This window comes from Gossypium hirsutum, chromosome A01, assembly GCF_007990345.1.
Source record: "Gossypium hirsutum isolate 1008001.06 chromosome A01, Gossypium_hirsutum_v2.1, whole genome shotgun sequence".
NCBI classification, from domain to species: domain Eukaryota; kingdom Viridiplantae; phylum Streptophyta; class Magnoliopsida; order Malvales; family Malvaceae; genus Gossypium; species Gossypium hirsutum.
Window position 1 is genome coordinate 9,325,941 of NC_053424.1, and position 15,837 is coordinate 9,341,777.

At 34.7% G+C, this 15,837-nt stretch overlaps 1 protein-coding gene across 1 annotated transcript; it reads left to right on the forward strand.

Moving 5' to 3' along the window:
• Nucleotides 1–5,741: 5,741 nt before the first annotated feature.
• LOC107951787 (G-type lectin S-receptor-like serine/threonine-protein kinase At4g27290) lies at nt 5,742–13,761 on the forward strand. The gene is given in 19 exon segments (XM_041079621.1): nt 5,742–6,783; nt 6,786–7,007; nt 7,527–7,551; nt 8,831–8,974; nt 9,195–9,300; nt 9,346–9,400; nt 9,469–9,521; nt 10,161–10,265; nt 10,372–10,482; nt 10,565–10,684; nt 10,900–11,162; nt 11,265–11,396; nt 11,931–11,965; nt 12,071–12,205; nt 12,415–12,536; nt 12,607–12,817; nt 12,896–13,133; nt 13,217–13,367; nt 13,456–13,761. Coding segments are annotated over 19 exon segments (3,564 nt in total). The 5' UTR covers nt 5,742–5,753.
• The last annotated feature ends 2,076 nt before the right edge of the window (nt 13,762–15,837 follow it).

A 15,837-nucleotide genomic window follows, 5' to 3' on the forward strand; every position in this document is an offset into this window, starting at 1 on the left:
TGACCAAAAATGGGTTGTTACACGATACTCCCTACTCACTATAGCTATACTATTGTTCAATAGGTGCGCTTACTTTTGTCGTATTTATAGTTAGTTTAGTGACCACCAATAGATTTGAAATAATTAAACCAAAACTTCACACCAACCCACATACTTCGCATAACAACGCTTAAAGAATATAAACAGAAAATACTTACTAACCAAATGTCATACTAAAGAAAAACACCTTAATCACACACGACCCACATGTAGGAAAACGTAATAGAATGAAAAAAAATAAACAAGGATGATAATCAAAATTAAGTGAAGAAACAGAAAATTGCAGAAGTGGAACCACATGAGAGACCTTGTGGCAACGAAATGAAAGAAAACAAAAAATCAAAAACAAAAGAAAATGGGGAAGAATAGAAGAAAATGGAAAAGAAGAATACCATAGAAATTTTGATAGGAGAAGAAAGTAACGTGTTGCTATTCTAATAGGCTTATCAGAATTTGGATTTTACCCAACTACATCTATATGAGCGACACAGTAAGAGGGAATAAAAATATTTCCATTTTACGCACACATTGAATTCAAACACAAGACCTCTGTGTAAGAAGAAGCTTTACTACTGAGCCAACAAACTCATTCTTGTCAACAATTGAGCTAAAATAATAGATAAGCTAGATATTCAAAGTTAGGGGTTGAAACAAAAATAATAAAAATTCAAGAGAAGGGATTTTAACACAGGACCTCAGACACACATAATTAACACTGAGACACTAAACTAAATTAACTCATTTGACATAATTTCACAATTCAAAAATAGGAGTTTTGGGGTATTACAAAGCACCTTGACTTGCTCAGAAAGAAGGTCCATTTGGTCTAATGTCATTTATTCCTAACATTTGGATGCCACTTTCTCCTCCTCAAATGGATTCAATGAGAAACTCTTCTTCTGCATCTTGATCCTAAATAATTCATTGCCACTAGAGTCAAGGAGCAAATACCTTCCCTCTTCAAACATCACCTTGAATCCCTTCTCTATCAATTTCCCCACACTCATCAAGTTTTGAGTAATCTCAGGTACAAACAAAACATCTTAAATCAGCTTAGTTCCAGCACAACTCTCTATTACTATTGTTCATTTTCCCATTACTTCTAGGTACTCTCCATTTCCTATCCTTACTTTTGACTTCGATGACCTATCAAGGTCTTTAAACAACTTCTTATCACAAGTCATGTGATTAATGCAACCACTATCAACTAACCAATTATCACATAGAGTGCTTGATGAAAAGCAAGAGACAACAAACAATTAGTCCTATTCTTCTTTAACAGCAACATTTGCTCCACCTTATTGTTGATTTCTTGGTTCCTTGCAAAACCTTTCAATATGCCCCATCAAGTTGCACATCCTGCACTTCACATTTGGCCTTCTCCAAAACTTGAAACGGGGGTGATTTTGTTTTCCACAATACTTACATGAAGAATACTTGTTAGAATTTCCACTACCATTACTTTTTGCAATAGCTTTTGAACCACTACTGTCACAACTTTTCTTCCCATTCCACTTCTGGTCTTCTCCTACTTCACCCTGCTACATTTTGGCCTTCAATTTTCCTGCCTCATTAGCCTCCTCTGCTCTTGTGCTTGTAAAGCACTAATCAACTCCAATAATCTTAGTTGAGTCAAGTCATTGGTGTTCTCCAAAGAGACAATAGTTTCTTCATACTTCTTGGGTATAGAGACTAATATTTTCTGTACCTATCTAGAATCAGAGAGATCAATCCCAAGAACCCTTACCTTGCTAACAGTATCCACCAGCTTTGATATGCATGTCTAAAGTAACAACCTCAGCCAAATTTTAATTTCTTACTCTTACTAACAAGCTAACAAATCTCCCTAGGACATAGTCTTATTAATAAAGAAAAGCTTTGTAGCCCTTGAGACACTAACACTATCTAAGGATGAACTCTTATTTGGTCTCATTTATCTAGATTTTCCACAAAATGCATCAATTCTAGTGTATTAAGCATTTTGATATATTTGAACAATCAATACATCAAACAAAAACATTAACTTAACTAACAAATAACTAGTCAACCAACCATCAACAAATTTAGCATGTAATCAAACTTATATTCCTAACAAGCATTTTATCAAACACATGGTAAGCATAAAATAAGAGTAAATAGTTTGAGAAATGCTCATTTAATTTATAGAAATCCAAAAAACCCAAAAGTTTGATCATCTCTCTTTTACATAGTCTTCAATAATGAGGAAGAAAGGAAACAACAAAAATAAATCTAACCTAAAAAGAAAAGAGAAAACCTTATCTAAAAATGAAAAGAAAAGAAACCCTAAAACTATGGAAAACTAAAGTAAACTATCAACAAATAAAATATGAAATGAAAGGTTTATAAAGTTGTATTTATAGCCTACTAACATTTAACTTAACGTTGACCATTTTGCCCTTAAGTGAAAAATAAACTTAAGTTTGTTGGACATAAATTGCCTTTGTAATTTTTTCACCCTTCAGGCAGTGGTATCACGATACCTAGCCTTGAGTATTGTGATACCCACAACAGTCTTCAAATGGGTGGTCATGAGATGTCTCGGTATCCTGATACCCATTACTCAGTATCGCGATATTACAGCAGCTAGCCTCGGTTCTATTTGTTTAAGCATTGTCAAGGGTATCACAACTTCCATACTTTGATATCGCGATACCTCTCTTCTAAGTAATGTTTTCTTCATTTTTGGGCCACCCAATTACCTACAACACTCAATCAACTTGTTAGGTTCCTCATGGCCTGATTGGCCAAATTGGGTCTAAAAATGGTTTAAAACTAATACAAATGATTTATTAATAACAAAACTAAAAATAGACAAGAACATATAAAAAAAATTTAAGTTGCTTGAGAATAATCTCCTCAAGTGTATTAGAGAGCTTAATTAGCCTAATTTGACATATCAAATTACAACAAATCACTTATAGATTGCCCATCCATGTAACTTGATGGCATACTCGCATAAATGTTTTCAATATAGAATATCGATTTCCCGAAGTTGAAATCAAAAGCACTTACAGAATGTCATATGGTGGTCTCTACATTCGAGTTACCAACTAGCCCCGATTGTATGCAAAAGTTGAAATCGAAGGCTGAAACCGAGGAATGTCTTCCCATTAATGATTCTAGCATCCATAATATGAGCTTTGTAACAACGACGTGAAACCACCATACAACTATGTGGTTGGACTTTCTACTTCATGTTCTCAAAACAAATTAACTGGAATTATTGTCAAACTCGGACCACCTTCCTCTAAATCGACAAACTAAGCATATAACTCTAGTATAGCATTTCTAGTTGAGCAATGCGTATCAAGCATTAACTCGATATCCATGTGCCTTTGAGCTTAAATATATCATATCTAATAAGGTTAATTGACGTTAGATATCTATAAATTTCAAGCTCTAAATTCTTCTCCGGGTTGAAGTCAAGACTTTCATTCTAATTATTAACAGAAGTTTGTTCAACTTGAAACTCCGCTTGAAAGCCAATTCTATAGATTGAGCTGATACAAAAACGACCCCAATTTTAATGTCACAAATTCAATCGTCATAATAAATAACGACTTTAATTCGTCTACTCATCTTCGTAAAAAAAAATCTATTTCACATGTTTAATATAAAATTAAAACGAAAATATTATACAAAAAAATAAATACTCATTAACCAAATTCAAACAACAATACCAAAATTACTTACTTGAACCAATTTACTTTGGTGGGTCGATTTTTGAACTTCATATTTTTAACATTAATAATGTTCTCTTTAACATGAAAATCTTTTGCTCAAAATTTAACTATGAAAACTTCTCCATATCAATCTTCTTTTTATAGGAAGCTTTATCACTGAATATGAAACATATTTCAGAATGCTGGAAAAAATCGGACATGACAAGTCAAAAAAATGTTTCTAACAAGAAGCATTTTCTAAAATGTTTTTAAGATAATATTTCAGTTCTGCCACAGAAAAGATGGGGCATAAATTTTATCCCAAGACTCTGGTTTTCAGAATACTTTATCTCAAGATTCTCGATTTTTTAGAATTCAATCTAATTGTTAATTTTATTTTTTAATTATTTTTTAAATTTAATTGGACGATGTAGAAAACACTCTAATAATGTGGCAAGAGGGAGAGTGAAAGTGCGCCCCGTAAGACATGTTTTCAGTACTCACTTTCACCCTCTCTCCTACCATGTCACCTAAGTTTCCTCATATTTCTTGCCATGTCACTCGAAAATGCTTCCTACAAGAAGCATTTTTGCCACCTATCTTAAAATCGACATATTTTCTTAATTTCCAAATGAAACTACCTAAAATCCTAAATACTTTTTGAAATTGACATATATGACTAATTTTTCCTACCTAAATTGCTTTTTGCATTGCGATTTATATATTGGAACACTCGATTCCAAACATTGATTGATAGCAATCCAATTTGGTGGAATTATTGTTCCTCTAGCAAATAAAAGTAAAAGCTTCTATGATAAATAGAGAAAATAACATAGACTTGCGACAATCTATTAACAATTAAACTTAAAATAATTTATAAAAATAAGAGAAAAAAATGTATATTATTTATTTTTTGTTTTATATAAATAAAGTAAAATTTTAAAATTTTTTCAAACCGTTTCTCATTGGTTTTTATCCAACTATGATGCTAACTTGCGGGTTGACCCCACATTTTCTTCCATCCCACAAAAATTAAACATAAAGATCATATTCTAATCAACGCCGTCTAAATTCCCAATATACCTTATTAATATAAGTTTCCCATGAGCTTCCATAAAAGACAAAACTTTTATCTAGTTATTTTCATAAACTTTCAAAATTCCTAACCAAGTACTAAAATTTTTATTGGAATATGTTAGATAAATTAGTATATATTATAGATTTTGTTATCAGTATAAAAGGTTGCCATTTAAATAGATATAATTGTATCATATTATAGATTTTTATAGTTATATATTATATAAATAGATTTTGGAATCGTGGCACGTTGACCCCGGACATTAACTAGTCAATTCTTGTCAACGTCAAGGTCAACGCAAATCAACATCCAAGATCAACGAAATCTATTATATAATATATAATAAAATATCTAAATATATAACAACATATCTATTTATATAATAATATTTTTATAACTACTAGAACCTCTAAGTATTGTTAAAATTCTTATCGGAAAACTCATTTTGTAACCAATACTTGTGAAAGGAATGTTAAGTAAAAATTGTAAAAATTATAATGCACGAAAAATAATTTTATAATTTTTATGATGAATATATTTTAAAGTAATCTGAAACGTTGAAGTAATCTCCACACTGAAACAGTCGAGTTTTGACTTTTCTATTTCAATCTTTTGTCTGATCCATATAAATTGACTGTTGAGAAATGCTAATGAAACTCGGGTGTTGTGAAATTTAGTAAACAATCAAAGAGTAGAGATCGTTTTACTTTTTCTAATTCCACCTCATTGCATCAGTTATCTTTCAAATGAAAAACCAGCTACTAGGACATAAATGAAGCCTTCTTAATGGAGCTAATGAAACTTCGCTATTGTCAATTGTAGAAAATACGAAAAACATGGAAAAAGGAACCATCAAAAAGTAAGCATACTTTTACTTTTCTATCTCCACCTCCTTGCATCAATTATTTTTAAAATGAAAAACCAGTTATTAGGAAATAAAGGAAGCCTTCTTAATGGTGCTTTTTCTATGCTTGCTTCTCTTCTTTACAACAACAACTTTGGCACTAAACACTATACCTCCAGGGCAATCCATAAAAGATGGTGAAACTCTGGTGTCAGCTGGTGGAAGCTTTGAACTGGGATTTTTCAGTCCCAGAAATTCCAAGAGTCGATATGTGGGAATATGGTACAAGAAAGTATCAACTGGGACTGTTGTATGGGTTGCCAATAGGGAAACTCCAGTTTCTGATGCCTCAGGAGTTCTCAGTATCAACCACAATGGAATTCTTTCAATTATGAATCGCACCAAAGGTATTGTTTGGTCTTCCAATACATCAAGAAATGCAGTAGAGGAGACGATTGCACAGCTCCTGGATTCGGGAAATTTCGTAGTGAAGGACCGAAATGATAGTGATCCGACAAACTTTCTTTGGCAGAGTTTTGATTATCCTTGCGATACCTTTTTACCAGGAATGAAGCTTGGGAGAAACTTTGTCACCGGTTTTGATTGGCATATATCATCCTGGAAAAGTATGCAAAATCCTGCTCCAGGTCTATATTCTATCAGGACCGATCCGCAGGGATTACTGCAGTTCGTTCTTAAGAATGGAACTGAAATATTGTTCAGAGCAGGACCATGGAATGGTGCTTATCTTTCAGGAAGAACACTGCCTACAGTTAATCCAATATATTCGTTTGAGTTTGTCTGGAATGAGAATGAGATCTACTACGAATACGAGGTCCAAAACCATTCTGTCTATACAAGGTACTTATTGAATCCATCAGGTCTAATACAACGCACCATATGGAATGAGAGAAAAAAAGACTGGGAGGTTTTCGCCACATCACAAGTGGATCAGTGTTCGATATATGCCTATTGTGGACCATATGCCACTTGCAACACCAATGAATCTCCACCATGTAAATGCTTGGAAGGGTTCCTGCACAGATCAGCATCTCCCGAGGATATTAATTCTGTAGACTGGTCAAACGGATGTACCCGAAGGACACCATTGGCATGTGAAGGTGGAGATAGCTTTCTCAAGCAACTGGACTAAGAATACCAGACACTTCAAAATCTTGGGCTGACCTTAGCATTGATCTTAAGGAGTGTGAGAAATTGTGTTTGAAGAATTGCTCTTGCACTGCATACACAAATTTAGATATCCGAGAGGGAGGCCGTGGCTGCTTGCTGTGGTATGGAGACTTAACTGACATCTCAGAATTAAATGAGGGTGGGCAAGACCTTTATATCAGGCTGGCCACTTGTGATTGAGTAATGTTCCTTCTTTATCTTCTATTTAGACAGAAATAAAATTGGTACAAACAGTTCGGAGATATGTTCTAACATGAAACTGTTGGATAAATGGCAGTAGCAAAGAAAGCAAAAACGATTGAAAGAAAAACAAAAGAAAAGAACTCAGCAAGAAAAATTGTAACTGAGAAGTCATCATAATTTTCATTCAAACTTTGAATATATGATGGTTACAAAAGTATTTGACAGCTACCTACTAATTTAACTGCTCTTACTTACCAATATAGCAACTTGTATACAAAAGAAAGCTGGCATACCAGCTATTACATCAGTCAATCTTTCCTACTAACTTAGCTAACTCATTACAAAGATTTAGACTAAGTTCCATAGGAACAAATATTCAAAAAGTAATTTTATAACTGAACCAACTCCATTTCTTTGCTACAAAACAGTATAGCAGCTCAAATTGTACAATTTGCTGCTGTTGGTCTTTTGACCAATTTGTTGCTGCTGGTTCTTTGTTGCAATGCAGGCCACGGCTTCAACACTCCTCCTTGGTCTGTATGCAACAAACACCAATCCTTTCCTTCAAAGCATTAAATCAGTTGGCTCCCAATGGTTTAGTTAAAATGTCAGCTAGCTGAATTTCTGAGCTGCAATGAATTAAGCTAACCTCCCTAGATTGCTCAGCTTCTCTAACAAAATGAAATTTGATTTTGAAGTGCTTAGTCTTACCATGGAAGACTGGATTCTTGGCTATGGCCACAGCTGATTGATTATCCACTCTAATCTTAGTAGGCTGAACTTGACTTTCATTCAAATCATCCAAGATCTTCCTAAGCCAAATGGCTTGGTTCACAGCTGCTGCAGCTGAGATATATTCAGCCTCTGCTGTAGATTGTGCAACAGTTTGTTGCTTCTTCGAACTCCAGCTGAAAACACTCGAGCCTAAGGTGAAAAAATAACCTGAAGTGCTCCTCATGTCATCAACTGACCCTGCCCAATCGCTATCAGAATAGCCTACGAGTTTCAGCTGCCTTGCCCTCCAAAACTTCACACTAGTATCAATGGTTCCTTTGACATACCTTAACACTCTTTTTGCTGCCTTCAGATGTGCCACATTACTGCAGTGCATAAATCTTGAAAGTAGACTAACAGCATAGACAATGTCTGGTCTAGTTGCTGTTAAATAAAGCAAACAACCAATTAAGCTTCTATATGCCTTCTCATCTACTCGATCATGTTCACTGGCACTTGACAATTTTTCTCCCAATGCAACTGGTGTAGTGACTGATTTGCATTTCAACATGCAAAATTTTTCAAGCACCTTGGAAGCAAATGTTTGCTGACTTATGAAAATGCCATCACTTCCTTGTTTTATCTCCATGCCAAGAAAGTAGGTCATAAGACCAAGGTCAGTCATCTCAAAGACATGTTGCATCTGTTTCTTGAAGTCTTCAATAAGTTCATCTTTGCAGCCAATAACCAACAGATCATCAACATACAAGGAAACAATTAACAAGGTTTCCTCCTGATCCTTCTTAACATAGAGTGTAGGCTCACTGATACTCTTTGTGAACCCGAGCCTTGCTAAGTAGCCATCAATCCTCTCATACCAGGCCCTTGGAGCCTGTTTTAGACCGTACAAAGCCTTTTTCAGCTTGTAGACCTTCTGTTCTTCACCAGTGACCATAAAACCCTCAGGTTGCTCAATGAATATTTCTTCATTAAGAAAGCCATTTAGAAAGGCTGACTTAACATCCAGATGATGCACCTTCCAATGCTTTTGAGCTGCCAAAGCTAGCAGCAATCTGATAGTATCCAACCTTGCAACAGGTGCAAAGGTTTCAGAAAAATCAACCCCTTGCTGCTGACTATAACCTTTAACAACCAGTCTGGCCTTATGTCTATTAAGAGAGCCATCTGCATTGTTCTTAATTCTATAGACCCACTTTACACCTATAATTTTTCTGTTTTCAGGTCTGTTTACAAGCTCCCATGTATCATTTTTCTGAATCATTTTAAATTCAGCTTCCATAGCATCCTGCCAGCATTTATCTTTTGCAGCTTCTTCAAAACATGAAGGCTCTACTATAGTTACTGTACATCTCTCATAGATGTCAGTTAATGTCCTGGTGCCTCGAACAGGTTGATCATCATAGCCATTTTCAATTACTTCTTCATTTTCAGCTTGCTGCAGATCAACATCAATCTCTTCTTCATCTGGCAAATTTGCTTCAATTCCATCCCATTTCCAGCTACTTGCTTCACTGAATTTCACATCTCTGCTCACTACAACCTTCTTGGTCAGTGGATCAAAGACTCTGTATCCTTTCTTCACATTGCTGTAGCCAACAAACACCCCAGGCATGGACCTCTTGTCCAACTTGGTTCTTCTCTCCTCAGGTACCAACACATAACATAGACAACCAAATACCTTCAAATGAGAGACAGATGGTTTCTGTGCAAACCAGGCTTCAAAGGGAGTTTTTCCTTTGACTGCATTAGTTGGCAACCTATTCAACAGGTAAATAGCTGTATTCACAGCTTCAGCCCAAAAAACATTAGGCATATTAGCCTCAAATAACAAACACCTAGCCATATCAAGGACTGTTCTGTTTTTCCTTTCACAAACACCATTTTGCTGTGGTGTGTACACAGTAGTCAATTGGTGTTGAATTCCAGCATCATCACACAATTTTTGAAACTTCTGAGATACATACTCAGAACCATTGTCAGACCTCAAACATTTTAGTTTGCAATTTGCTTGGTTTTCAACCAAGGCTTTAAATTTGCAGAAAGAGTCATAAACATCTGACTTATGCTTCAAAAAATTTACCCAACAGAACCTTGAATAATCATCAATGAAGAGTACAAAGTACTTGCTGCCATTTAAGGAGGTAGTCTTCATTGGTCCACAGATGTCTGTATGAATAAGCTGAAGCTTCCCTTGTGCTCTCCATGCCTTGTTGACTGGAAAGGGTAATCTGGTTTGTTTGCCAAGCTGACAGACCTCACATACAGCATCCTTTGGCTCAATTTTGGACATATCACTGACCAAATCCATTTTGTGCAGCATGCTCAGTGAATTGTAGTTCACATGCCCCATCCTCCTGTGCCACAAGTCTGTCTCATCAGACTGAGATGCGTATGCCTTGGCTTGCAGTTGATTCACATCCACAATGAAGGTTCTGTCTTGCATAGCCACTGTAGTCAACACTTCACCAGCAGCATTTTTGATCAAACAGTTTTTGCCTTCAAAAATCAGAGAGTAACTCTTCTCCAATAGCTGGCCAACACTTAGCAAATTTTGGTCAATGTCAGGTACATAGAGAACCTCAGAAATGGTTTTAATACCTGACTTGGTGCTTATCAAGGCCTTACCTTTCCCTTTTGCCTCCAGCAGCTCACCATTGCCAATTCTAACTTTGGACTTGAAAGTGGTGTCAAGCTCCTTAAATATACTCTTCTCAGAAGCCATATGGTGGGTACATCCACTGTCAATCAACCATATTTTACTAACTTTGCTCGAGCTTGCAAAGCATGATGCTGAAAAAACATGCTCTTCAGGTGATTCAACCTCTTCTGCAGCTTGAGCTTGGTTTTGAAATTGTGGTTGTGGTTTTGGCTTGCTCTTACAGACCTTTTCGATGTGGCCAAATTGCTTGCAGGCTCTACATTGAATGTCTGGTCTGTACCAACAGTATTTCTCGAGATGAGTAGTCTTCTTGCAATGGACACAAGGTGGGAACTTCCTTTTGACAGGTTCTTTCTTCTTCTTCTCAGTCCAGGGCTTCTTGCCTTTGGCATTTAAGTTTGCACTTGAGCTTTCTCTGCTTCTAGCCTGAAAAGCTCCTTCATAGTGGTCCTCCTGCCTATTTGCCCTTCTCTGCTCTTGAGCATAGAGAGCATTTATAAGCTCTGTCAAAGGGATTGTTGACAAGTCCCTTGAATCTTCCAGAGAAGAAATTTTTGCTTCATACTTCTCTGGCAAGGTTGTTATGACCTTCTCAACCACTCTTTGGTCACTGAATTCTTCCCCAAGCAGCCTTATGTTGTTGACAGTAGCCATGATTCTGTCAGCATACTGCTTGATGGTTTCTGAGTCCTTCATTTTGAGATTTTCAAAATCTCTTCTCATGTTGATCAGCTGCTGTTGCCTGGTCTTGTCAGACCCCTGAAACTCCTCCTTGAGTTTGTCCCAGGCCTGCTTTGGAGTGTCACAAGCCATTATTCTTGTGAAAATAACATCAGAAACTCCACTTTGAAGGCACGACATAGCCTTATACTTCTTGGCACAGTCTTCATTGTGCTGCCTAATCTGGGCTATAGTCGGGTTGGCTCTTAGTGGTGGTGGCTCAGTGTCATTGAGAACAACATTCCACAGGTCGTGTGCCTGCAGGTATGTTCTCATTTTCACTGCCCAGATGTTGTAATTTTCTCCAGCAAAGACAGGTGGAGGAGGTGGTGTAAAACTCATTTTTTTGCAAGCAAAACAACCTCTTCTTCTTTTGTTTCAAACAAAATTTGCTTAGTGACAGTGTACAACCAAGGCCCTCAAAGACTGAAAGCTCTTGATACCATTTGTTGGATAAATGGCAGTAGCAAAGAAAGCAAAAACGATTGAAAGAAAAACAAAAGAAAAGAACTCAGCAAGAAAAATTGTAACTGAGAAGTCATCATAATTTTCATTCAAACTTTGAATATATGATGGTTACAAAAGTATTTGACAGCTACCTACTAATTTAACTGCTCTTACTTACCAATATAGCAACTTGTATACAAAAGAAAGCTGGCATACCAGCTATTACATCAGTCAATCTTTCCTACTAACTTAGCTAACTCATTACAAAGATTTAGACTAAGTTCCATAGGAACAAATATTCAAAAAGTAATTTTATAACTGAACCAACTCCATTTCTTTGCTACAAAACAGTATAGCAGCTCAAATTGTACAATTTGCTGCTGTTGGTCTTTTGACCAATTTGTTGCTGCTGGTTCTTTGTTGCAATGCAGGCCACGGCTTCAACAGAAACCTTTTATTTTTGATCGATTATTATTAATCAAATCTTTCAGATCATATTCAAAACAAAGGGAAGACAAAAGAAAAGCAAAAGGCAGCAATCATTGCCATCTCTGTCATAATAACCAGCGGAATGATGCTACTAGCATTGTGGTTGTACGTTAGGAGGAAAAAGCTCAGAAAAACAGGTACAAGAATTCAGTTCTAACTAAAAGCACGATCATATAACAAAATATATCCATCATAAATTTGATGTTTTGTTGGAAATGAAAAACTGAATTTGACTGTGAAAAATTGAATGGAATGCCAGAGTAATTTGCCACTTAGTTTATATTTGAACACTGTAAGTTCTATAATCAGTTTTCAATCCATCTTATACAAGTTCAGTGACAACCAGGTGAACATGGAAAGGAAGATTTAGAATTGCCTTTGTTCGATTTCGCAACCGTAGCTACGGCAACTAATAACTTCTTGAGCAACAACATTTTGGGACAGGGTGGATTTGGTCCTGTTTACAAGGTATATAAGTTGTATTCTGCAAACCATATTTCATTCACTACTTAACCATTTTGAACATTATAAACTTAAGGGTACATTGATTGAGGGACAAGAAATAGCGGTGAAGAGACTGTCAAAGAATTCCGGACAAGGACTGGAAGAGTTCAAAAATGAAGTAACATTGATTTCCAAACTTCAGCATCGTAATCTTGTAAAGCTCTTTGGTTGCTGCATCAGAAGAGATGAAAAGATGTTAATTTATGAGTACATGCCTAACAAAAGTTTGGACTACTTTATTTTCGGTTTGAGCCTTATATCTCAGAACCTCCCCCTCCGGTGGACATTTTGTTTCTTTTCTGATGTCGTTTTGTTGAGTGCAGATCAAACAAGAAGCAAATTACTGGACTGGCGTATCCGAATGCACATTATTGATGGAATTGCTAGAGGGGTTCTTTATCTTCATCATGACTCTATATTGAGGATTATCCATAGAGATCTCAAAGCAAGCAATATTTTATTAGATAATAACATGAACCCAAAGATATCAGATTTTGGCTTGGCTCGGAAGTTCGGACTAGATCAGACTCGGGCCAAAACTAGAAGAGTGGTTGGAACATAGTATGTACATAAGCAAGACTTGTCTAGTGCATTATTCCATGTTGATTTTGAAGTTCTAATCTAGCATTTATTTTTCCCTGCAGTGGTTATATGTCACCTGAATATGCCTTGGATGGGCTTTTCTCAATGAAATCCGATGTATTCAGCTTTGGAGTTTTGGTTCTGGAGATACTATCAGGAAAGAAAAACAGGGGATTTTCCCATCCGGAACATGACTATAATCTTCTTGGACATGTAAGACATTATAAGACTGAAATACCAACAGTTCACCTTTTGCTTTCTGTTTCAAACAATAACATTATTTGCGGTTCCAACTTTTCAGGCATGGACACTGTGGATGGGAAAGAGACCATTAGAACTAATCGACACTGCATTCGGTGACTTGTACAACGCAACCGAAGTGTTAAGATGCATCAATGTAGGTCTATTATGTGTGCAACAAAGCCCCCCTGACAGACCAAACATGTCATTAGTATTGCTCATGTTGTGCGGTGACAGTGTATTGCCGCAACCAAAGCAGCCTGGGTTTTTCATTGAAAGAAATCTGCCTATGACCGACTCTATATCAGAAAAAAATGAAATGTTCTCAATATATGAATCTACTATTACATCATTAGAGCCACGATAGTAGCTTCTCACATAAATTCATGGCATGTTTTGATAAATCAATTAGGCATTGATTCATTCATATAAAAGAAAGAAGTTAAGAAATTTATAAAATTTCTGCTGTGTTTGTCTGCAACAGTGCTTCTATATTACTCTGAAGTCAAAGGGTAGTACTAGTTAGGTATTGAAAAAGATCACCAGATAAACCCCCTTGAAAATTCTTCTAAGAAAGATGATTTAGTGGGAAATTGACAAATCGGACCAAGTAGAAGAAGACATTGGCAACGTTGATAATAATCAAAAACATCAACGGTCCACAACTTTGACAAAAAAAACTTCAGGATAGCTAAGTTTCCTACGTTCAAATATACAGCATCTTTGTTTTCTTTCATTTACTTTTGGACAGGAACTTTATAGCAATGTTAGATCCACCTATCTAAAGGGTAAGTTAGGGAAATATGCAATTTCTAAAATATTTTAGGTTTTAGGGGTTTTTTTTTAAAATTTAAAGAAATAGGTTAATTTTAAAAAATAAGTGCCACGTGAAAAAAGCACCATGAAATCATTTTTATATCCAATACCCACGTGGCACTCCCGTCACATGCAATTGATTTATTTTAAAAAATAATATATATATTAACTCTTGGATCACCAATGGTTAAAAAATCAGGGCTATTGATTTTTTAACCTTTGGATCAACAACTATTGAAAAAAAAACCAATGGTTAAATTTTTTGACTATATACACATTTTACCCTTTCAATTTTTTTATTCAATCTTATTGGTCTATTCTCTCAACTATCTTTAATCCTTTTATTCTTAATTTTTTACCCTAATCTCTCAATTGTTTTTTTCTCTCAATTTTCTATCCTAACCGTTTGTAATTTCTTAGATTTTATTCTATTTTCATCATTTTAAAAATGTAAATGCCTCTACTTCGTGTGAATCATAAACATATTTTGGCGTCCAATTACAAATGGTAAAAAAATATTATTATATATTTTTTATTTTAATTAATATCACTATTAAGTTGTTAATATTAATATTTTTAAAATTTTTTATGTTTATATAATCAAGACAAAGACACTCTCAATAGGATCTATTTATATGAGTGTGAAGTGTGACAACTTCTAAAGGCTCAAAGGCTTGGTTCTAACAACATTGATGAAAAGAAGACACATACATATGATCATAATAGTGTCCTAGATACCACGCATTAACTGGTGTTGAAAATGGAATAGTTGATTCAAATCTTATTCTACCATGCAATTTCGATTAATCGTAACATGCTTTCACTAAGTGAAAGTTTAATTGTAAGACATCTTTCATTTGTAAATTGATTTTCAAAATTATCAAAATTTAAAATATTTTGAAAATGGGGGGATTGTTGGAACATTTTTAAATATTTATAGTATTCCAATAACTTTAAATGAAATAATGCAATTAATTAAAAGTTATGTCTTATGGTTATTGATTAAGAGTTAACTATTTATAATAAGTTAAGTCTCTTAAATACGAAGAGTTATATCACTTGATTTTTTTACAAAAAATTATAATTATTCAAGCAATATTACTTGAATAATTATATTTATTTAAGAGATATTATTTAAATGATTGAATCTCTTACTTTAATAGTTATATCTATTTAAAAGATATTAGTTAAATAATTGTTTGCTTTAAAGATGTGATTCTTTAGAAAAAAAATCTATTGAAAGCTTATGTCTTTATAAAGAGACATGAGAATCCTTATAAATAAAATTGAGATTTCATTTGAAAAAATATACCAAAAAAATTATCAAAAATTCTTTCTATTTTTCCTCCATCTTTTATTATTCTTATATTATTCTATAAAAAATTATTATAGAAATTCTTTTTAAGAATTGATTTTCTTGTTATACTCTGCTTAGTGCTTAATGAACTATTTTTGCTAATATAAAATGTAAATAGTCACTGGGATTTATTCTATCATCGAGGTTTATTTGCTTAAAATTCATTTGCACTTCGAGTATAACTGAGGCAAATTAAGATAGTGATTTAATACACACTTTGAAATCTTGTCCTATTGCTCCATTTTCCTGTATGAGTTTTTATTTGTCTTT